Source organism: Serinus canaria, chromosome 1A, assembly GCF_022539315.1.
Source record: "Serinus canaria isolate serCan28SL12 chromosome 1A, serCan2020, whole genome shotgun sequence".
Classification (NCBI taxonomy): domain Eukaryota; kingdom Metazoa; phylum Chordata; class Aves; order Passeriformes; family Fringillidae; genus Serinus; species Serinus canaria.
In genome coordinates, this window is record NC_066314.1 from 54,897,073 (window position 1) to 54,917,185 (window position 20,113).

At 39.4% G+C, this 20,113-nt stretch overlaps 1 protein-coding gene across 3 annotated transcripts in view; it reads left to right on the forward strand.

Annotated features, from left to right (window-relative positions):
* The window catches only part of SHISAL1 (shisa like 1), a 73,449-nt gene that overhangs the window by 42,787 nt on the left and 10,549 nt on the right, over positions 1-20,113 (forward strand). For all 3 annotated transcript variants that reach the window (XM_018918549.3, XM_030238638.2, XM_050970071.1), the window contains one exon: positions 4,839-5,138. In XM_018918549.3, the coding sequence (XP_018774094.1) occupies positions 4,839-5,138 (300 nt within the window). The remainder of the gene's footprint in view (positions 1-4,838; positions 5,139-20,113) is intronic.

Here is a 20,113-nt window from a genome sequence, read left to right on the forward strand (position 1 = left end):
GACAAACACTAAGCCAATGCTTCAGGCTTGTCCCAGTGTTTCAGCAGCTCCTCTGTGTAGTCATGGCCAGAGCTTACTCAGGGAAAGCTCTTCTGCCATTCGTTTCACCAGCAACCTGGAATGTAGAGGGCAACCAGCCTTTCCAAGGCAGAGGAACAGGTCCAGGCTGATTGCAAAAGATGACCTGGGACACAGATCATTTCTCTTCCTCCAGCATTGTTTGCCCACTCACATCTGCACATGTGCACACACTCCTGGAGAAATAAATCCAGGGGTCTTCTCATCACAGGGCTGTTGTGTATGCAAGCAGTTTGGGGAAAAAAAAAAAAAAAGGGTTTGGTATTCTGTGAACTACAGCATTTGTTTTGATAAAAATATTTAGAGTAAAAGTACTGTATTAGTTTTCATGTAGAACTATTTTTTAAAAGTCACCTTGTTCAATTGTGATGGAGAAAGAGGTACCCGTGTGTTTTTGTTGGTAAGATTTGTGGTTGAGAACCACCCGCAGACTATTTACCACCCAGTCCAGGACTTCCTAGGGATATCGGCTCTGTGTGAACTTTTACAAAGGTATGTGACATCCTACTGGATACAGTAAAAAGCCTCTGGAGCTGTAGTGTAGAGGAGTGCATGAATGAAACTGGTGTTGCCTTGTTCCTCAAATATCACTTCTGATAAATCTGTCAGGAGCAGGAAAATGAAAAAATGCTGCTTCCTACGTAAAGGAAGATGGAGTAAGACAGGGGAGATCTCCTCACTCTGAGCTCAGTGATACTGGTAGAAAACTCCCTGCTATTTTTAGAAGCAGCAGAAAGAAGAGAACCCTATGTGCCTACATTAAAAACATTGCAAAAAGCTTCTTAAGTAATACTCTGACTTTATCTATCGTACACAATAATTTGGATTCTAATGCTTCCAGGCTTCAGTTTACAGTGGCAAAGTCAGCTCTTTGTTTAGATCTAATTTCACACACCACTGAAAAAATACCTAATTAAACCTATTGTACTGTGGCAAGGTAGAATAATTTAAGATATGGGAAAAGCAATGAACTTAAAAAAAATGGATTATAGTTTTCAGGGAAGAGTGATTCAACATTATTGCTTGGTTTATTTCAATATTGTTATTTGGTTAATTTTTCCCCTTAGCCATTCTTGTGATCACCAAAAAAAGTTTCTTGTTTTATAATACAGTTGAGGGAAAAAGTTAATGAAGTGACTTGAAACTTCTTTGATATGGCACAGCTCAAAAGGTACATTTGTCTTCACCAGTCCCACAATGCAATTATAGCCACATTTATTTACATTTTTACATTACTGTAACACAATATTTATATGTTTTTATAAGAGAAAAATATGGGAATATTGTATCTTTACAATCATGCAAATTAATCAGTGTATATATTTTTGAATGTGAATAATTAATTTAGTATTAAATATAGAAATAAAAATTATGTCTAACAGACAGGAAAAGCTCTGTAATCCAAAGTATTTTCCCTTTAAACCATCTAAGAAATTGTTTAGCTATTCTTAAAAGTAGTATTCACTTGAACCTAGTTTGTCTAGTTTTCATAGTCAGGTTTTCTGTTGTGCATATTTTGGTGGATTATCAGTAGTACTGCTATGATAGGGGTCCTTAATCTGCTACTGGAGCAATGGTCTGGCAGTCTGTAGTGTATCCATGTTTTTGCTTATCTCTTAGTTTGGTTTGTCAGAGAGGAATGGCTTTTGCACACCTCATTCCAACACTGGCACCCAAAGCAGTGTGAGAACAGAATAGCACCATCTTTCTCCAGGTACTGAGTGTCCTCTGCAGAAATGGTATTGGATTAAATAGCACTCAGAAAGTCATCTTAACAAGAGAGAAAAAAAAAAAATCATCAATTCCACTACCAACTGTTGGTAGTGGAACACCTCTCATGTATGGCAGGAACAGATTCCTCAGGAAAACACAGGATTGGACAAAGGCCTGGAAATAATTATAAAAGAAAAATGGGGGGGAAATCTCATTTAAAGTGTAGATGCAAAATCTGCCCTGGTTTCCTCAGCACCACGGCTGTAATCTTTCCTAGGGGCAGGCCTTATTGTTACTAATCCAAGGAACTGCCCTTTTAATTAGAACAGGGGAGGGAACTATTTCCGTGACCACCTGCCCACATTTAAACTCTGAAGCTGTAGATTTCAGCCTGCAATTGTTCAGATTTGTTGGTTTCTTCAAACCTGAATTCCCAAATGAGTTTTTTTTATTCCTGTGCTGCACATAAAACCCAAGAAAATCCACTAAAAAGATATAGGCTAGTCATAACCAGCTTATCTGTCTCAAAAAGTGAATGAGTGAGATGGATGCAACCTGTTACACCCTGTAATGGAACAAACCCTAAAATCTGAATCTCAGCAAATTTAGACTCTGTTCACACTTCAGTTTTATCAAAAATTAAACTTCTGCCCAAAAGAACAGGAAAACCAGATTGCAAGAATAAACTGACAAATCATTCAGGTCAGTGAAATGAGAGCAAGTCCTAGAAGTTTTTGGATTCCAAGTTCTTTTCTGTGTTTCTGGACTTACTGGTAATCTATGTAAATAAAATTGTTTATTTTCTAATGAGGACATCTTTATTTGCAGGTCAGTTTTAATTTTCATTAGTAGCCATCAGAAAAATTACCATTTTCTTCTACCTCAGTAGTCAGAGAAACAGAAGACACCATGTATGGAATATCCTTCTGCATACTAAACATACTACTTACTATTTTCACTTGTGATTTTTCACAAGGCATTTTTGATAGTGCTGTTGTTCCATTGTTAATTGATATAAAGCAGCCATTCATTTTTTTGTACTTGTGAGAAACAGATGTTTCTTAGGAGGAGCAGATGAATAGCTTACATATTGGCATGATTATTAAAGTGCTGCTTTAAATTGGAACACTCAAAATAGCTCTAATTTTCACTAGTCAAAATTTTGGTGGGTAAAATTAAATACCTAAAATACAAAAAAAAATATTTTGAGTTAACTAGAAGGAATGTTTTTGCCGCCCACATTGTTGCCAAAACAAATATGTTTTCTTAGTGTGGGTCAAATACAGCTCACCTGTATGCAAAATGGATCCTATTGGCAATAATGATGAGCAAAAATGGGTTTTGTCCAAGTGCATTTCTTCCTGATTTTTTCAGCCTTTGCTTGCATTTTATTTATGTTAATAGAAAATAGAAGAATTTACCCCCAGTATGACAAAATCTAGTGGAAGTCAAGAACAGCACTGCTGAGAAGCCTGGATTGACCAGATCCTGTTTTACTTTCAAGGACCTGAACTGCAGATTTTAGTGCATTACTAAGATCTACCCTCTGTTGTGTGAAGTTAGGCTTGCATGTATAAGTCTTCAGCAGAGATAAAGACTCTGGAGCTAAGGGTTTTCAGAACATTAAATTTTGCCTACTTCTAATCCTTCTGGAAATGTTCTGATTCCTTTATTTTTTTTTAATTTTAATTCTAGCCTTGTGTAGTCCTAAAGTTTCACAGGAAGTGAGCCATTAACAGCTTGGACCTTCGTCTTGTTACTTAGTTGTTTAAAATGGAACTTCATTTAATCTAAGGGCATTATAGCTGTGTAGTGGAAAAATCATTCCCTGAAGGGAAGAATCACTCTCTTGAAGTGCTGACAGACAGCAACACAGATAGTAAAATTCTGATTTCTTGTTTCAAATCCTGATTTTTTTTTTAAAGTATAAAATGGAAGAGTCCTACAATAGTTTAAATAGAAATGAAAGTTCAAAGCAGAGACTTGAAATCTTTTGATCCAGAAAGGCTGGAGGATATGTTTTTAAAGTACCAAAATACCCTTCTGGTTTGCATGTCTTCTCATCCTTTTTTTTCTTCTTGCAGCATTGCCATTTTGATCAATGTCCTAAGAAAATATGATTTCTGTCAAGTTTCTCTGACTGGCTGTGAAAGGACAGCATGGTTGAGTGTGTGTTCAGCTTTGAGTTCAGCTCCATGTAGATGTGGGTTGCCCACCTATGACTAGGATATAATTTTTCTGCCTTCCTAATGATATTTTTTTACTAACATTCCTTCAGCTTCCTCTTGGTTTTATGGTCTCCAGTACGTGTACTTCCACATTAGTTCATGGGTCTAGATCAGCCTTTCTTTTGCTTTCTACCTAACAATCTAATCTTTATACATTTCTTTCCATCTCAGCTCTGATCTCATTCTCCCCACTCACACAGTTTCCAATCCAAACTACATTTACACCTGACAGTAATTTTTCTTTTAATAATACTTCTTCTCCAGCAGGGTATTAGCCCTTCTTCCCCTTTTTGATCTCCACATTTTTGACCCCTTACATTTTTTCCTCCTGTTTTTCTCCCCTTTCTTTTAATACCATTAGTAATCTCTCACAGCCTTACAGCTCTCTGCACCATATTATTGCCATGGCCTTTATCTATATAAACACATTATAAGTACACCAACTTATACATCTCAGTGTTGTACATATTTTCTTTCCTGTGAAGTGCATTGTCTAACATTATTTTGCCAATGTACTTCCTTCCTAAAATTTATTACCAACCATATTAAGAGGTCTTTAGCAGCCCCTCTGGAAAGCCTATGAACAGATTAGAAGGACAAAAAATTTTGTAAGACAGGTGGCTTTAGTTTCTAAAACCCATGCTTATAGCAGTATTCATACTGAAAAATATAGCTTAATTTTAAAGACACGTGTTTTGGAACAATATTTTGTTTCAGCCATCTATAAATAATCAATGAAACAAACAACCTTGATGAACTAACACAGTGACCACTACTAAGAGATAACTTTCTTTGTTGCCCCTTTTCTTCCTTTCACAGCAACTACAGTGCACTGTTGGGAGTGTGGATCTATGGCTTTTTTGTGGTGATCTTACTGATACTGGACCTTTTATATTACTCTTCAATGAACTATGATATTTGCAAATTTTACCTGGCCCGCTGGGGAATCCATGGAAAGTGGATGACACCGGGACAGAGTCAATGGATTAACCCTGCTCAGGACCCAAGACAGACACAGCCTCAAACTCAGCCCCAGCCTCAAACATCACAGACAGAACACACCTTAAAAGGAGATGCTTTAAGCCCACCCCTGGTGTCTTTTCAGAGTACAACTGCCTGGTAAGTAAGCTAAGTCATACTGAGATATATTCTTTTGCTGTTTTGAACTGTGAAAAATCCCCTGTGTTTGGAAGTGCCTGTGAATTCAGGCTGAACAGCACCACTTCTTGCACATAATTATTTACAACGTGGCTTGTCTTATTGAATTACTGCTTAGGAGTAATGTCTTACTCTGAAATATATTAAGTCATCTTTTAATCCTTTTCTTGGAGAAACAGGTGCTGCCGTCTTTCAGTGCTGAGCAGTTTTACTACTGTGTCATGCAAACAAACTAAAAATCTGCATCAACTATAAACATCATTTTAATCTGGCCTCAAAGAGTAATTGCTATGTGTATCAGTTGCTCTGGTTTTAAAAGACTCTATAAATAGTGACATTGGGATAGCTTCAACGTGAGATGTCACAAATCCTCTCTTTTTGTGGCGTGAGACACAGAAACAACATAAGAACCAGGTTAGTTTTTTATAGGCACAGCCAAAAAAGCTTTGCTTGATCTCATTTGACAGAGTGTCACAAGGAGGCTACTGTAAGGTTGAATGCTATGAAACCAAGACAAAAGCCATCAGACCAAAAGGGAGGCAGATCTATGAAAGCAAGCAGAATTTGCAGTATAAATAGAAAAAATTAAACATAGCCACAGGACAAAATGACGTTGAATTATTTTGGACTTGTTTTGCAAGGAAAATGAAAGCAAAGGGAGAGAGCTGAATAAAACATTTCTCTGAAAAAGGTGTCAAGAAAGGCAGAGACTTTTTTTCTTACCAAGAAAGAATTAGTACTTGGAAGGATGCAGACAGAGTACCAAGTCACCACTGTATTTTAGAAGAGTTCCAGAAGGCTGAGTGTTGAGTTTTGGCAAATTTAAGTGATCTAGGAATATGCAGAGTGAAAAAGATGACAGCAGTTCCTGGAGCTGTGGAGCACATGAAGCCTCAGCACTGATGTCGGTCTGAAACCTTTGGGTATCACTGGGTTGCAGATGGGATGGTAACAGTGATGGTCCTTTGATTTCATCACTTGCCCCTTAATTTGAAGGGTAAATAGAGGACAAATAGAGCTAAAGATTTGTTGCAATAGGGAAAGAAGTGATGGTTAACTCACTGATAGAGAAGGTTGCTTGGCACTGGAGCCAGTCCTGGATGTATCCAGAGCAGCTCAGACTGAATGACCATTCCAGCAATGCTTGCTCAAACAGAAGAGTCTGAGGCTGCTACTTGAGAGAGAGAATTGCTTGTGCTTTGTTGTGAGCATTCTCCTTTTCACTTCCTCTTTCCTTTTTCTTTGCTCTAATTCTTCCAGCTTTTTTGCACATTGATTTTCCAGTCTCCAGTTAAAATTGCCATGTATGTTAAGAACTAGATTTGTAGTACAGTAATGGTATCCTGGCGTAATATCAGGATATGTGTGTGTACATGTACAAAAAATTCTGTGTACATGTACAAAAATGACTGCATCTGTTAATTTATGTACTATTAGTTTGCTGTAATATTATAAATTGAAACCATTCAATATTCTTGAAGGCTTGATTCCTGGTCACCTCTCATGACTGACTCCTGTTCTGCTTCTTTGCTTTTCCCAAAGCGCTAAGCAAGCCATGAATATTAGGATCAGGTGAGCACATCCCATATTCTTCTTGTCCTGTGCTGGCAGGAGATGAGCATTGATAAGCCACTCCAGTAACACTCACGTCTTCCCCAGTGAGCTGTTTGGGCTCCCCTCAGCTTCCACAAAATTGTTATTTTCCCCTAGTCCTTTCCTTGCTCAGTGGAAGAAATCAGTAGATGCTTCCTTATCAAAATCCTGTTTATCGCCTGTATTTCAGCATGTAAAACACTACACTAGCTTCTATATTTTCATTCTTGTAACTTTTGGAACTTGGAGCCTTTGAACCAAGAGCACAGATGATTCAGTCTTAGTTGGATACAGAAAAAATAGCAATAGGCACTGGTGATCACAGGCAAGATGTTTAGCATGCAAAAGAGGATTTTGAGTAAACAGCTTCCTCAGAAAATGACAGATTTGTGTACTACAGCAATTGCTAAAACAGTGGGGAGTGGGTTGCCTGGCTATTTATTTCTCTGTTAGATAATCTGCAGGTTATATAGATGAAAATATGATAATTTTGCCCTACAGAAATTAAGATTAGTTTCAGAGCCAGATTTTCTGCTGCAGTCTATATTTGATGAATGACCTCAGTACCGTTTTCTCAAAATGTAACCATACTATCAGTGAAGAAGTGAACACTTACTGGATTTGTAATTTCCATCCCCAATTTTAAAATCACTGAGTCTATTAAAAGACCTGTTTTACATTTTCTACCTGAATTTCCATTATTCTAGATTATGAAACCTGCTTTGGTAACACACCAGGCTTCCAGTCTAAAAAAATCAGCTTTTCAGTTTATGTTGCCATTTTAATGTGTTCTAAACTTACCCCAGCTTTTCTGTCTGCAGGGAAAAAAAAGCATTTTTCTTTAGCACCTCACAAACACACTATGTGTATGTGTGTGTGTCTGTGTGTGTGTGTGTGTGTCTGTGTGTTTGTGTGTGTGTGTGTATACATATATATATATATATGATATACTGTTAGAATGGTTCCTGTGCACAGATGAGCATTTTGAAAATGCATAATACATCTATGAATCCTGACAAGTATGGATATAGCCCCCTTATAAGAAACTTAAATACAGCTAAAAACATTTTCCAAACCAGTTTTCAAGTTTTTGTAATGACAGATGTTGTTCAAGTTGTTAACTTCCTGTACTACATTCATCTGAGCACAGCTAAAAATATGCCCATTCTAGAAGACACTAAATGATGATAATAGGAAAGTGATTCTTGCAAATCCCTTGAGTACTGCAGAGAATTGTCAGTGTAAGGAACTGTCCAAAGAAGGATGTCAGGATTAACCTATAGCTTGTAAAGTAGCTTTCAGATCTTTCTGGATTAAAAAAATTATGTAACTGTCTTTTATTTCAGCATTTCTTTCATTGCCCTATTTTAAGTGCTATGAATTGGCAATGAATTGGGTATGTCAGAGGGAAAAATTAAGCAAGTTATAGTATAGAGTGGGTAGAAATATCCCTATGATGTTTAAACATTTGTCACAGTGGATCACTTCGTTGTTTACTTGATACAAAGAGAACCATGTATAGCCATAATATTATTATAAGTAAAGAGGTCTGGAATCCATTAGGCAAGTTTCTGGCTGCTCTTGCAGTGTCATACCAGGATAGGAAGGAAAATCATTAATCTCAGGAGCATCCAACCCCATTTGGACTTAAAAATGGGTTTGAGTCATCCTGTAGCATGTGGATTTTGCAGTCCAACTAATGCTGATTTCTTCTTTAGTATGAAAACCACCTGAGGGCTGCCCAAGGCCTGTGTGGGCAGAAGGTCATGGTGGATGCACCTTCTGCAGCCCCAGCACCAGCACAGCCTGCAGTGACTGAGCTCATACAGCTCACACAGCCGTTTCTTCTCTCATGGTGATCCTTCAGAGCATGAGCTGGGCCCTCCACACTGCCTGGCCCGAGGGAGAACCTGCAGTCTGGTTGGTTACCTGAGCAAGCTTTTACTCCTGGAAATGGAACTGCAACAAGCAGCAGGCAAATTATTTCTACTGCTCAGCAAAGTAAAAGCCAGGGAGGCGATAAAATGGAATATTGCCAGTTGGGGAATCAAAATCCTGACTGCTGAAATAACTTGTTCTCATAACTGTGGGAATATAATTAAAACAGTCTAAAGAGGAAGATCACATTAAGAAGTGTGGGCCAGGGCAGCCTGGCAGAATTCCTCCACGTCCTCTGTGGCTGTGTTTTGTTCTGGATGTGAGAGGAAGACCTGATCTCTCAGCCTTGCTCTGCTGATGTTAAATTCCTCCTCACCTCCATCAAGGATGCAAATCACAGGGAATAAATACTGTCCTGAAGTCCAACATTTGCTTCTGTGTTCTTTGCCTTCCTGCACAACAGCAGGCAGATGCACTGCCTGTGGTCACACCTGTGCTCTGTGACTCTCAGTTTCAGAAACCTGCTGCCTGGCTTGAATCAGGAAAGGAGCAGCCCAGCAGGGTTAGCCCTGTTATTTCCTTCTCACTGCTGGAATGGATTAGGCAAAGGCAAGTCTATTTTACTTTGCCTTATTAGATGCTGGAATCTGCTTTTGCTGTGAATTCCTCTGGGGCACTTCGTCTTTCGGACAACAAATAGAATAGTTTCTAGCCTGCTGCTATTCACCTGCTACTTGACACCTCTTCAGATGACTAGCAAAGCACCAGAGAGAATAAAGCCTATAAAAATACTGGCAGAGTTTAGGAGCCAGCAGGTAACTGATCATGTCCTCAGCAACTATACAAAAACCGCATGAATATTTTGCTGGTGGCTAAAAAGATCTTGTGAAAGAATTTGCTTTGATAGCAGATTTTGAAACAGAATATGGGCTATCACTGCAGTGCTTCCTTCAGTGACTTGTAGGAGCTGCAGTCTTGCCTGTGTCATGGTACATTAGTGCTGCAGTGGGTCACTGTGCACACAATCCACCAAAATCATGAGCCATTGTGGTGACGGAGGAGTTTGTGCAGAGGCTGCTCTTGATATAATTATTTACAGTAAACAAGAGAAAGAAGCTGCCTCCTTCCATTTGAGGTAAATAAGATCTCAGCTTCACATTTGCAGAATTACTTGACTGAACAGCAATAGAATATGCTATTTTAAAGATGCGGAATTTTACATCATAGGGCCAAGCATAGTTTTTATTTAGAGCCTCAACCTAGACTTTTATGTTAGACTAAATTTGGCAAGTCAGAACATGAGTAATTTGGGTTTTTTAAAAAGATGAAAAAAATAATAGTACTTCTATTGTGCTTCTTTGAAAGAACTCTCTGGGAATTGACATGACCTAGAAAATCTGTTTGGTTACAAAGACTAGGTAGGGGTGTAAAGCTACATCTACTATTATCTGTGGGCCTCCAATGCCTTTGGAATATATTGGGTTAGAATAACAGATAATGCCGAATGTATTTTCTTCTAAATATTCTTACCTTTCTTACTGGGAACTGCATAACTGTTAAAATAGAAATTAGCTCTACCCTAGCCCAAACCAGCACACCAGGGCAGGAAGACAACAGTACAAACACACAGTGGGCTTGGAACCAAACACCTCAAAATCTGCAGTGCTCCAAGTCTTGTTTGCTTGCCTCGATACAACATGCAAAAAATTGGGAGATTCTGGTTCTATCATTTGCATTTAAATAATTCAAGTTTCTGAGTGCCTGCTTCCTTTCTTCATTGTGTTTAGAAATTCACTGTTAGCATGTGAACTTAAGCCAATATGCAAGGTTTTTGTCCAGTTCAATCTAAGTCTTTGTGTGCACAAAGACCTAGATATGCACAAACTGCATCTTTTGTTGATACATATGTAGTACACGGTATTAATTTCATGCCATGTTCTCCTTTTCCTCTGGCTCTGTAAATTATAGACCCCATATTGATTTCTCTACATTCTTAACTGCAAATTCATGGCATGTGGGCTTATTGATATTCCCTATTGCAGCTGTTTCTCAGCCTTTTCATTGAGTTGGGACTGTTGCATTCATCAGCTTCAAGAAAATCTTTCTTTTAAAGGGACTGTACAGTTGAAGCAGTTTAACTTAAATATGATAAAGAATTGTGAGAAAACAGTAATTAGTAACTCACTCTAAAGTGAGTGATTAAAAGGTTATCTGAGTACTATTGCTGAATTAACTTTTCCTGCTGAGGAAAGAAATCTAGTAAAATTGTTTGAAACCAGAGCTGAACATCATCCATATTTAAATTTTCTCATCTATTCTGGATAGAATTTTTTGCAATGAGATCATTACCTCATCCCCATGATACAGATATAGAATGACACTACTGAAGTAGCAGATAGCAGCATAAAATTTATGTGAAATCAGAACACTGCAATTAAGCCCACAATTTTACTGCATAATGTCACAACACCATCACACAGGAAGGAGTTTGGCATCCCAAACTGTATCAGCCAATTCCATCTCCTCTGTCACAATAGGAACCAGTAAACTTTAAAACACTCTATAAATACCTTGATAGTTACAGAAGTCCTACCCCTGGCATCCTCTTAGGTGCTAGATGCTCAACAGCAGTTGACTAATGTTTTACACATTTTAAATATGCACGGAAAAATAACATACTCGCTTGGGTTCTGAAGTACAACAGAAAAACTTAAGCATCAGCCAAAGATATTTCCAGGGATAGAAAGAATAAAAGGGGAGATGTTGAGAAGCTAGAGTTAATGATTTAAACAGACAATCCTTACTTCATGCACAGTGCAACAGGATTTCTTGGTAGGAGATTCAGTGTAATTCGTTGTTCTGAACTGAAAGAAAGCACATTTCAAAAATAAAACAGAAAAAAAATATAGATAGGATATTGCCCATCTTCAGTAGTTTATGCTGCAGAGAACTACTTAAAATACCTGCAGAACAACAGTCTATGTACACTTGGTACTTTTAACAGAAGGGAGAAGGAAGAAGAATAAACAAGGTAAGAGTCTCTGAAATAAGATGCCACTGCTTTCACCTTGGAAAAGGAACTCAAATGTATATTTTGGATGTCAAAAAACAACTTCCTAAACTCAGGGAGTACTGAAGATCTTGTGCTGACCTATTTATTATTTTCAGAGTTATTATTAAGCAAAAAGCCACATGTAATAATTAATCCTTCTATGGAATAGCAGAAGATCTTTTAAGTAAGCTAAAATTTCTGTGTGAAATGATGGCTTATTATGAAATATCAGACATTAATGGAATAATCAGAAACTTACATGATAATGCTGAAGGCAGGACCATAAATGGTAACAATGTCAGACAATTATTTTCAGTGAGAGCTGAGGTCAGGAATCTACCACATCATTACTTTTATTGTCCCTGTCCCCTGATGAGATCATAATGAAAGCAACCACAGTAATTATTTCATCAGAGAAGTGCTAAAACTTGTCTGTATGATCTTGTTTTTATAATTATGTTTCACTGAACCGTTCAAAAAAAAAAAAACTTAAAAGAAAAGAACCAGAAATTAGACACAGATTTTCATTATTAGCAAGGTATCAGATATATCTTAGCTGTTTAAGTCTCAAAAGCAAAATAGATCAAGAAGCACTGAAATCTGTGTCATTATACTCTTCACTGAGACATGAGAGAACAAACAGTTTTCAGGCACTTGAAAGCTTTTGGGGAAGTTACATGATCAACACTGTCATAAATAAATATGCACAGACACTTACAATTCACCGCAGGAAAAAACATACATCTTAGGAGAGTTTGAAATCCAGGTAGAAAGTTTCTTGGAAATTTGCAGTGCTGAGGAGATAAAACCAGCTTAAGACATGAAATGGCAGGAATATGACATGTCGCTGGAACACAATTAGGAATGCTGCTAATGGTAGTCCCTCCTCAGGTGACAACATGATCCCAAAACAGAACAGAAGTGAGGCACATTGCTTCAAAAAATGTGAGATGAGTTTAATCAGCACAACGCTATGTAACCTGCATAGAGCAGCAGCAGAGGAATAATTGGATAGAATTTGGCACCCATCATAATATGCAGGAATGTAAAAAAGATGTGTAAAAAGTGGTTATGTGTGGAAATAATCTACCTCACTTCACTTCCCAATAGGGTTATCTGTTTCCCGGTGTTTCTGTATAGTGGGAGCCTTTACTTAGGCTCCAGAGAATCTCTGAGGTGGAATGGCTTGGGAGACAGAGCTATTGACAGTAAACGTTAAAGGCAGAAATGGAAAGGTGTTTGCACAGCAGCTTACAATAGAAAAATGACTGTAGGACACAAATCTGGAAGGGAGCAAGCTCCACCCACAATTTTCCTTCCTGAAAAACTGGTACATCAGGGAGGAGTTTATGCACAAAAGAGTTGCCCTAGTTACAGGAATTGTGTGTATTAACGAGCTGATCATATCCCTGAGCTGAGCTCTGCTGAGTACACACCACACAGGCTGCCTCCTGTCTGCTGGAAATCACTGCTGGCTGTCACATGGAAAAGGAACTGCAGTGAGCTTCATCAGGAATTACAGTAAATTAATTAAACAGTCATTAAATATATTCTGAGTTGATTACTGTTACAGATTTTGGTCACTCATGCATAGGATGGAGGCAAAGTAATTTTCAGTTGCATTCGCAGTTTTTGGAAGTGGTGACTCACAGGGAGCTGCTGAAGCCTGCACCTGTTACCTGCTCATCCCCAGCACAGCTTCACCAAAAACATTCTGAAGAAGTTGTGACTGGAAGGCAGCCAGAGATCAGCCTTTCACCCACCAAAAACCTCCCAAACTTCTCTCATGCTGCTGAAGTTAACAGCAGCCAGAAGAACACCAGCCTGATTTGCATTTTAAGGCATTTTAAAGAAAATTACATGATGGAATGAGACTTGACTCAATTTATTTTTTTAAATATTCACTGAAACCTCTTAGAGCATAACAAAAATAGGCATCCCAGTTAAAAAAACCCTCAGTGTTTGCATGAAAAATAAAAAGAAGACAAAATTTGGGATGCATTTTTGAGGGTATTTTGGGATGATGGCTAAACAAGCAAATTTGGAATTCTGGAGCTCATGGAGAGGAGATGCCAATTAGAAGTAGGGAATTGTTGTCTCACAAGTAGTGTGAGATTGCTAGAGGGAAACACCACCTTCCCTAGGGCCTGCATCAGGAAAAATCCTAGTGACAGATGGGAAAGCATTCAGGAAGAGCTGCAGAACTTATCTGACTTCTGGAAAGTTTGTCAGACTATGGAGTTAAAGAAGCTCAAGGCTAAAAGAGCATTAAAAGGCAATTTGAGCTCAGTCTGTAAATTCTTCATGGCCAGGAGATTTTGAATAGTAGAGGACTGTACAAAGACAAAAAAATATCCAATACCTGAAAGATCTAATTATACAAATCCTTACTGGTGATAAAGAGCAGGATTAAACTTAGTCAATTTGGCTATTTAAAAGTACTGTATCTACTAGTTATCCTCACTAACAAGTTGAAAGAGGCATTTCCAGGGGGTTATTCATTCCACTTATCTTAAGATGGATGAAATTTCTTGGAAGCCTGGCTTGATTAATTTTTTTGACATTATGCTGGAAGATGACTTTATAGAAGTCATTTATCCAGCAAAATTTGCCAGTGGGATTTATCTCCTCCAAATGTGCTTTTTTTTTAAAGTTGGCAGTTGATCAAGGAAATGTCTTGAGATGCAGCAGACCACCCATTACTTGTGATTTTAAAACTGGCAAGGGAGCTTGTGGAACATAAGCAACAGTGGGAAGAACGGGAAGTTAGGTCTGCACAGCTGGCCAAACTGAGGACCCTAAGAGAACAAAAATCTTCAAAAATTTGATTTATCTGGGGAACGGGTGAGGCTGCAGTCCCAGAAGATTTACACCAACATCAGTTTTCTTAGAATCATTAGGCTGGGAAAAACCCTTAAGGTCATTGAGTCCAATCATTCCACTAGCACTGTCAACCCATGTCCCCACGTGCCACATCCACACAGCTTTGAAATCCCTCCAGGGATGGAGATTCCAGCACTGCCCTGCATAGCCTCTGCCAGTGCTTGGCAGCTCTTTCAGTGAAGAAATTTCTCCTAATATCCAACCTAAACCTCCCCTGGTGCCACTTGGGGCTGCTTCCTCTTACCTTATTGCTTGTTACCTGGGAGCAGAAATCAACCCCCACCTGTTTTTAGTCTCTTTCCAGGCAGAGATAAAGAGCAAGAAGGTCCCCCCTGAGCCTCATTTACTCCAGGCTGAGCCCCTCCAGTTCACCAGCCCCTCCTGCTGCTCCAGCCCCTTAATGTCTGTCTTGTGAGGGCCCAGAACTGGAGACTAGATTCAAGTTGTGGCCCCAGCAGTGCCAGCCCAGAGGACAGTCACTGCCCTGGCCCTGCTGCCACACCATGGCTGGCACAGCCCAGGTGCCATTGGCCTCCTGCCCCCCTGGGCACACCTGGCTCCTGTCCAGCTGCTGTCCCCAGCACCCCCAGGGCCTTTCCCAGCTTTCCAGCCCCTCTGCCCCAGCCTGGAGCTGCAGGGGGTTGGCGTGATGCAAGCATCACATTTTCCCAGCATGGCAAGCTCATCCTGCTCACTGAGCTGTCACAAAACACAAACCAACAGCTGCACATCAAAACTCACGCAATGCTTTTCTCCAGTTGTATCACCCTCTGCCATTCAGGACTGCAGGGGACAAACATGTGGCCTTCTTCCTTCTCTACCTCTTCCAATAAATGCCTGATTACACAGCTGCTGCATAATAGCTGCTGATGCCAGTGGAACTGTGCAGTGATTGCATAATCACCCCCGAGAATGGGAATCTCTGGGCAAAGCCCATTCCCAGCACCACCTGCCCAGTCCTCATCTCTCAGGTTCTGTGGGCTCAGAGAGCCAGAAGTGGTAGCAGTACTGAAGAGGTGAAAATTGTTTTTGTAACAGGCTTCCAACTTTCATGTGGAAGCGCTCTGAGATGATAGTGGACAAGAGAGCAATGGGCTCTGTTACAGTGTGCACATGTAAAAGCTGTTGTGGAATTAATCATCCTGCATTCTTACAGCCTTTCTGCTTCTCCTCTAATGTTAAGGTGCACACGTGATAGCTACAGTTATCACTGGGCACCTCTAAGAAGCTTAAATTTCTGTCATAAAAAATGAGCATATAATAGATCCACAATATGAAATGTGCACACAGATGCAAAAAAAAAAAAAGGGGGGGGGGGCAAATAATGAAAAGTAACATAGAACAAAATGAGAATAACCCACCAACTGGCAGTCATAATGGTATACAACAAAAATTTTCCACGCTTTGTAAATTATCATTCAAACCATGCCATACAAAGTGGAATTCCTCAGTTCTGACACCAGCCAAGCCCTGTTTTTCTTTCTCCGTGACTCAAGAAACGCTCCTCTGCAGGGATCATGCACTGAGCCATGCAAAAGTTCCTACTCCACCCAAAGGACATTTGATGCCCCAGCACACCCATATCTAGATGCAGCTGTGAGACAATTTAAAAATAATAAACCAGTCACAGTTCCAGCACTGGCATCAAAACATGTTTCTGTGTAAAACCAGCCATACAGCTCAGATAACCACAGAAGAAAAATTGTTTTCTTGCCTTTTGCACTCTGCTAAAATTGCCCAGGGTTCTTGGCCTCTTCTCTTTCCACATCACAGCACACCTCAATTTCTCCTATCACTTTTTTACATAGGAAAGGCGGGGAGGAAAGAGGTAAGAAGCATTTCTGCATAAAATTGCCATTCTAACATTGCTTCCTGTGTGTAGTGCTGTAACCAATGATGGTGTTGTGGGTGTTGCCCTTCTGCTCCTAACTGCAAAGAAACGAAGTTTAAAGTTATTTATTGCTTGGATGATTATGTGCAAAGAAACATAGACTGGATCTACAACAGGAAGCCAAACAGGAACCAGATTAAATTTCAAAGGCTTTATTACTCCTATTGATTTTAGCTGTTGATACTTTTGTTAGTGTTAAAAAGCAGTTCTGTGTAGTTTATTGAAATATCTTCAGAAACTTATTTTAAAAGAAATAGTTTAAATTTTCCTGCTGCTAGAAAAGCCACACAAATTCAGTTGTGAAAAGAAAAGAAAAACATACATAGAAAGAACAGTTGCAGGAAACATGACTGGTTTCATCCTACAATGAAAGCTCTCAACACAATAATTACTACACACTTTCTCTTGAGCTCTGACTCAGAAGACTAGCCCTCTTAAACTGAAAAGTGAGAGCAGAAAATAAAGGTCTTGGTAAAAGTAATAACTATCTCAAAAAATACTTTTTCTCACATGTCATTATTATGCATTTTATTTCCAGAAATGACAGAATCTCCTGTATTGTACAGAGCTAACTAAAAAAGCTAATTTAACTTGGACAAAATATGCAGCTCTGGGCTAAACCACAGGTTTGGTGCTCAAAACTCAAGTGCTGAAACAGATTCCTCCCTCCTAATAGATGGTTGTGCAGCTGGAGCAATTTGAACCTCTGGCGAGGCAGAGGGAAGCAGCACATGCATCTTGTCTTGGAAGACATGCTCAGGAGAAAGAAATGGAAATGGAAGAAAGAAAGGGGAGGTAGCTTACTGAGCCAAATGAAATGCAGAGGCTGAGGAGCAGTTCCAGCAGCCAGAGGGGCTCCCTGGTTGTTGGAGGCCAGCACAGGAATTGGTTACCTTACTCCTCCCTCCACTGTTCTGCCCCCTTCCTATGCAGAACCCACCCTCCTAACAGAGGAACAAGAGCCTGCAGTATTTCTTAGTGATCCAGGTGGGATTCAGTTCAAGCAATATACTCATTTGATCTGCTTTGTAAACCAGCATTGCCACATTCTTTCAAAGAGAATCTGCGACAAACTCTTGTCCTGTTTCTAAAATAAGTCCCCTGAAATCTCAGTGGCTTTCAGTTTTCTTGACTTCTGTGAGCCTTGGAAGAAGTCAGCTCCTCAAAGCTCTGCAAATGGTACCAGAACATTCCAATCTAACGTTTGGCTGACCCCTTTTTCCTTTAAGCATGTTTCAGCAGTTCAATTTCCACGCAAGTGGTTGGATTTTAGCCTCTGTTGGACATCAGGACATGCTAGGCAGCAATTTTTTAAGAGATTGAATTTTGCTGGTGGCAAGATATTAGGGCAAAAAGAGCAGGATATTCACCTGATGTAGGCTGGCCTGAGCTGTTGTTTAGCTCAGTAGATTATTCTTGAATTTTACACAGAAACAAAGCTACACCTATATTAAAAATGTCAGAGATTATATACAGGAAAAGTGGGCCAGATAAATAGATACATAAACAAACACATGCATTCCTTACATCTGGCCACATTTTTCCTCTACTCATAACGTTTCTGTTCAGTTAATGACAAGGTACAAACCACATTGCCCTGCATAACAGCTGCATTTACCCTCAGCTGTAACTTGCAAAAACCTGTTACAACACTTAGAATTGACCATCCCCATAGGCAAAGATACTGTGAGCTATACTGAGTATAGCTTGCACAGACAGCCTTTTAAATTGTCCTTCATTTATAAATAAATAGATTTTAAAAATTAAAAGTTACCAGACTGTTCTATAAGTGCTCTTCTTTCTAAATCAAGCAATACTGTTGAACCAAAATTTTGGTGCTTGTAGGTTTTTAAAAATCCCTGGCAGTATTTTCAGTGCATTAGGAGACTGTGTAAGCAGGGAAAGGCAGTGTCCCAATAAGCTACATCATAAATCACATGCCAAGTTTTACTGTTTGGTTTTTTGTTTTTTGTTTTTAAACCTCACGTTCTAGAGGATCCGTTAAATTCAAATTGTCAGTCAGCACAAAAGGAAGCTTTTTTCTCCTATCATGTACCTGAATTTTAACACAGCAGGGCATGCTCTTGTAAAGCCTCCTGTATTTCCACTGTGCTCTCCTGGATCTAAGATGAATGGTTTGGCACTGCCGTACAAGAGCTCAGCACACACGGAGAATATTTGAGTGTCCGAGGGATGTCAGAGCTACTCTCTAGGAACAGATTTTGAAAGGTGGTGACATCAGCTTTTGGGAAATTGGGATGAGCTTGAATCAGAGATAGCTCAGTCCTTACCACTGATGCAGAAATAGTGCAAGTTCACAGCTTTTTTTAGAACTTTTACAGCACTACCAAGAACAAATTGAGGGGATCAAGCCCTGCTCTAGAGAATGCCCATCTATTACCCCACCCACAGGAACATGCAGCACCTCTTGGCATGTCATGAGCCTCAGGGATTCACCTTTCCTGCCACTGAGTTTGTGAGATAGGGGGGAAAAAAATCTAGGACTGCACATGCATATATGGGATAAGAATCTGCTTGAGGAAATACCTACAGGCCTTGGGTTTTCTATCAGAATCTTGTAGGATGTTACAGGTCTGTTATACATGTTCATAAAATCTGGTCATGAATAAACCTGAGGGAAGTTTTCTACCCAGAACAAGGAGACTACAGAAACCCTCCCACTTAGTGGTACTAGATTGTAAAACAGAGTTTCATATATTTACATACAAATTTGTGTATCTGCATGTGGCAGTGTGAGAGTGAAGATGGTGTTAAGAGAAATCTGTACTACTGCTGCACATTTTTATAATTCAGTTTTTGGGGCCAGTGGGGCTTCTCATTTCCTAAGTTAGGCTTGGGACTCAGAGGTTCCTGCACTATCAGTTTCTTTTGGAGCCTGTCTGAGGAGGAATAGAGTGGATCTGCAGAGTTGTTTTCTGTTGACAATAAAGGACCCTGAGGTGACTCTCTAGAAATTAACCCATTTTACCATTCTGGTGTCTGCATTTAGGTGGGATTTAAGCCCACTTGGAGTATATGCCATTAAATTACAGTACACACAGCAATAAGTCTCCTTTCCAAAGCAACATGCTTGGACCTTAAAGAAGAAGACAAAAAATACTCTCTTGCCACTAGCAATAGTTCCTTTGTTTTTAAATATCTTCCTCTATGATAGGAGTGCAATTAAAGCTATTTGGTCACTCCAGTTACATGAAAAAGATGTGAAAATGGGCACAGTCTCAAGTGGAATAATGTCTAGAGTTCTTCACATGGATACCCACATTCATCTTGGCATTACGATGCCTTGGCATCTTGAAAAAACTTGAAAGCAGCTCAAACCGTTTACATAGCAAAACCAGGGTTGGGGGGTTTTTTTGAATCATACAAAGAAATTTTGATTCAGGCATATCAGCTGTTTAAGGACTGCCACATATTAGCAGGAAAATTCATCAACAATCAACCAGATGAATTTCAGCCTCAAGCCACACATCTGTTTCAGGCAGCCTGGTAATGACACAAGGGTTTCATAAATATCCGGAGAATTAGTAAGTCCAATTAATTTTCAGTTTTACTTGTAATGGGCCATCCACTTTTTTAAGACATTTTGGAAGACCTGGGGTGTTTTGAGTATTTTTCTGA